Genomic DNA, 4,293 nt, shown 5'->3' with positions numbered 1-4,293 from the left:
ACCTGTTGAGGCAAGTGAAATCGAAATCGAGTTAAATTCGACGACTGGCACCCATGCCAACGCCGTCTCCTTCATTGGACACGAAACTCAGCTTGCGAAGACTTATTGGGGCAAGCGAAATCGAAATCGTGATGGCACCTGTGCCCAGCGTCGCCTTTCTGGCACTTGTGTCCGCAGCATATGTATGGACCTTCGAGTGAAACCGTTGCCCTGGACTGGCTCTTGTGCGGGTGGCACATAAAATACACCATTGAGCGTGGCCGTTACCAGTACTGCCTGACTGGCCTTCGTAGGATTTTCGAGCGAGATCGTTGCCAGTGCCCCTGGACTGGCTCATGTGCAGGTGACACATGAAATGCACCATTTTGGGCATGGTCGTTGCCAGTGCCGCCTTGGCTTTTCCTTCTGCTTCCCTTCTGTTCCACTGGCAGTTTGTCATTCATTTCTAAGAAGTAATACACACAATTAGACATTATTTCTGTCATCAACTTCCACATCAGGTTAGTCAGGAGATAGGCTGATAATTATCCATTGCATTACTAGGATCCATTTGACAAAGAACTGTTTTACTTGTGGTCAACCACTTTGGGATTTCCACCTTATTGTTGATCATTTTATCCATTTGCTCAGTTATTCTTTTGTGTAGTGTTAGGAAACTTTTCAGTCAATACCCTTGTACTCCATGCAGGCCTGGGCATTTCCAGTTTGAAATTTTTATTGTCTGCTTGGTCACCATTTCAGTTGTTATTCTTATATTGCTCTGTTTCACTTCATATTTCTCTGACCTTAATTCCTTTAACCATTCAGCATCTTCATTTTGCTTTCTTCCGTTATCGAAATGTTACTCCAAAACTTCCTATTTTCTTCAGCATCCAGTCTTTCACTGCTGTTAACCTTTCCATTCAGCGCTGATAAACCTTTCCTGATCTTGTTGGGACAATGTGTTGATTTTATATTGTTCAATTCTTTGGTCATATCTCTTGATCTTTCTCACTTTAGCCTGCAATCTTTGTTTCAGGTCTTTAAGAAATACATTTAGCCCTTTTTCTTTATCCTATATCTACATTCTAGTTCCTGATATTTCTCCTTCTTCCTGATTTCACCTCATTTTTTTCTTTCCAAAGTGTTGATACGTTTTCATTGTTTGTTCATTGATTGCCTTATTCTTCTTTTCTACCAAGGCTCTTTTCCTCTCACAACACCTATGTAAGTCAAATCGAAATAAATGATGAATTCAACAGATATTTCTTCATCATCTATTAATTCTTCATAGGCCTCTTCGACATCTTCAATGGGTACGAAGGCTGATGCTGAAAAACATCGAATTTTAAGACAGAATTCAGAGTCGTTATTGCATTTTTCTTTGTGGCCTAAATCTGTAATTTTTCAAAATACTGATTAGCTCAAATGAAACAAACATGCCATGATAGATGAATTAGAGAATGATGAATTAGATTCCTTATGTACTGCAACTTCAAAATCTGCCTTGAGATCAAGCAGATATTTCATTAGGTGCATAATTTTCAATTGCTCAAAAAATAATTTGTATGTCTGCTTTGTTTTATTCAGCAGTAATGCAAAGAACCATAGAAAATTGCTACCTTTAACTTGCACATGAATGCTAAACAGTTGAAACCACTGTTCTGGCACAATTTTGAATGTTCCATCACATGTCCAATGACGATATGATGCTATATCCTGAAGAGCAATTTCTGATGCAAATACTAGTATGCACTGTTGATTCTCAATACCCTAATCGTATCTCAGAAACTGTTTGCCATTATCAAGTTTACAATATTCTTCACATATTTCAAAACCAGTTCTAATCCCTAGATTAGTGGGAAATCTAAAATTTTTTTGTTGGCACCTTTGAATAGCCCTTGAAAGTACAGACAAACGAAGAAGTTGAGGGCAAGTATTTTCTGTTAGCTGCATAAACTTAGCTGCTATTATGCTACATGAACTTGCTGCTATGTTTTCCACCACTTCATGTATTATTTCTGCAACTGCTTTTCTAAAATTTAATGAATCTACATCAGTTGGATGAAAGTGCTCACTAGAGAAATAAATCATTTTCAGCTCATTGTTTTCCGTTGCTGTATGAATTCACACTGAAAACAGCCTTTTTTTGTCACATCTCCAGTATTCTTTTCCTAGTTTTGTATTGCTTGAATGAAATTTGGAGATGTAATTACTTTCATCAACTACTTTTCTTTTGTTTTTGGTCGATACTATGAACTTTGTCATTTCAGGATGGGTAAATTAAAAATGTGTACACTAAATTTGCAGCACACTCTGTACACAGCACCATACTTAAGAGAGAGAAGGAAAAAGAGAAAGTAAAAATGTTAACAGAGAAGGAAAAAGAACAATAATAACAATCCTATAACAAGGCTCATTATAGTTCTGTGAATATAAACCTTGTTTTCTAAAGAGTTTATTTGAAACTGGTCAAAAAGTTGTTGGACAAAAAAGTTATCAGAAAAAAATATGTTGGACCAAAAGACATGGACAAAAAGACGCTTGACGAAGTGACATCAGACCTTTATACCTGTAGAGTTCATCTTGAACCCTTTGTAGTATTTGCCAGGCCAAATATTTCTGTGTTATTCTTGATAGTTCTGGCACAAAAGTCCTTTGAATTAGCCAGTTCATTTTCTCTGATGCTTAGAGCAAGGAAGAGTAATGATGTTCTTCCATCTCACTGACCATCTATAGATTGCCCTTCACTAATCTCATTGCCTGACTGGTAGACAATGTGTGCCTGACAACATTCCACACACCAGGCTCTAATCTAACCCTCACTGTCCAGAAATCTTTGTAGGTGGTCAAGGGATAAATAATAGCTGAGGTAATATAGGCATATGCTACTCTACCCAACCTTTCAGCAACAGCTTCCTTTAGGTTCATTTCTGAGTAAAATTAGACACCTATCATGCCCAATTCTGGTTTAGCTGAAGACTGTGACCAAATCAAACCTTGTGTAGCGTTAACAGTCCATTGGTCCAATATCCTGTTATACTCTCAGATGACGTGAATTTGCCTCTCCAGGTGCTGAGCTACAAGCCCACTGATTTTGGGGTGAATTTTGCCCCTGCCACCATCTCAAATTCCTTTAGAAGAGTAATGATTACTTTCAACTCAGTGGCATCTGATTTCATGACAGTAAGCACTCCCAGGTTCCAGTCTAAAAGGACACTCTTCAACCATCCCAGCTTTTGTAGCATTGATTCTAATAATGGTCAACACTCTCCAAAGTTTTTGACTAATTCACAATGGTTAGATAGTTTTTCTGTGAACATAATTGAGGTGTTAGGATTGGCAGGTATTGTCATACCACTCAACATAAAGGTTTTATCTTTGGGGTTTTAATTATGATATCTGGTGTGTTTGCTTTGATTCCCCTGCCTGACTACACTAACATTATCATTCTTGGTAACTGTTTTTGATTTGTGGTCCTACCATCTTTTTAAAGATTTTAATGCTCAATTTCTTGCAGATTTTTCAGTATAGGTCTACCACTCCCTTGTGACATTAGATAATTTGCGTTTTTCTCAATACTGAGGAGTCAGCAATGATGTGGCAGGTTCCACATGTCATACCCATTTTGTCCTCTCATCTTTGAGAATGCAATGCTGCTATGACTTGTGACTAAGATTTTGATCTTGGGCAGCAACAATAAAGTTGTCTATCTCTACTTTGAGTCCATTACCTTCAAGACATTGATTTGTCTGTTGTCAGTCAACTTCTGCCACTTTATGACATTCTGGATATCAACCATGCATTTTTTTGTTTTCAGTTGGTCCTTATTTGGTGGGGGCCATGCTACTTGGCATTTTTTCTTTAATTTGGGAGACAAGAGATATCAATGCTACATTTTTATTTTGTGTAAATTCAGGGGATGAGGAGGAGGATGATGACAGTGATGACAATTCAAGAATTTTCTGTTTTTTTTCCATGATCAGAAATAACTTTCTCCTACTTTCCCCTAGGAAAACTACACCTACAAAAAGTTGTTGTTGTTGTTATTATTATTATTATTTTCTCTATTTACAGATTACATTAAACTGTACAGCACCAATGCAAGTTGATGGTGAACCCTGGCTCCAACAACCTGTGGAGATGACTGTCACCCACCGTAGTAAAGCTACTATGTTGTCTCTTTGCTGAATATCTGCTATATAAACTGACAAAAGAAAGAAACACACACATGCACACACACACACACACACACACATATATATTCCAGTGTAGAAATCTACAATAACAGGAGTGCATTCATATATATGTATG

At 37.5% G+C, this 4,293-nt stretch overlaps 1 protein-coding gene across 5 annotated transcripts in view; it reads left to right on the top strand.

Moving 5' to 3' along the window:
* Nucleotides 1-4,275, top strand: part of LOC106870969 (diacylglycerol kinase epsilon) — a 223,298-nt gene extending 219,023 nt beyond the window's left edge. For all 5 annotated transcript variants that reach the window (XM_052978393.1, XM_052978395.1, XM_052978391.1 and 2 more), the window contains one exon: nt 4,057-4,275. In XM_052978393.1, the coding sequence (XP_052834353.1) occupies nt 4,057-4,170 (114 nt within the window). In that variant the 3' untranslated portion in view covers nt 4,171-4,275. The remainder of the gene's footprint in view (nt 1-4,056) is intronic.
* Nucleotides 4,276-4,293: the final 18 nt, after the last annotated feature.

The sequence above is a fragment of the Octopus bimaculoides genome, chromosome 2 (assembly GCF_001194135.2).
Source record: "Octopus bimaculoides isolate UCB-OBI-ISO-001 chromosome 2, ASM119413v2, whole genome shotgun sequence".
NCBI classification, from domain to species: domain Eukaryota; kingdom Metazoa; phylum Mollusca; class Cephalopoda; order Octopoda; family Octopodidae; genus Octopus; species Octopus bimaculoides.
The sequence above is the reverse complement of the archived record's forward strand: the minus strand, read 5'-3'. Positions and strand labels throughout refer to the sequence as shown.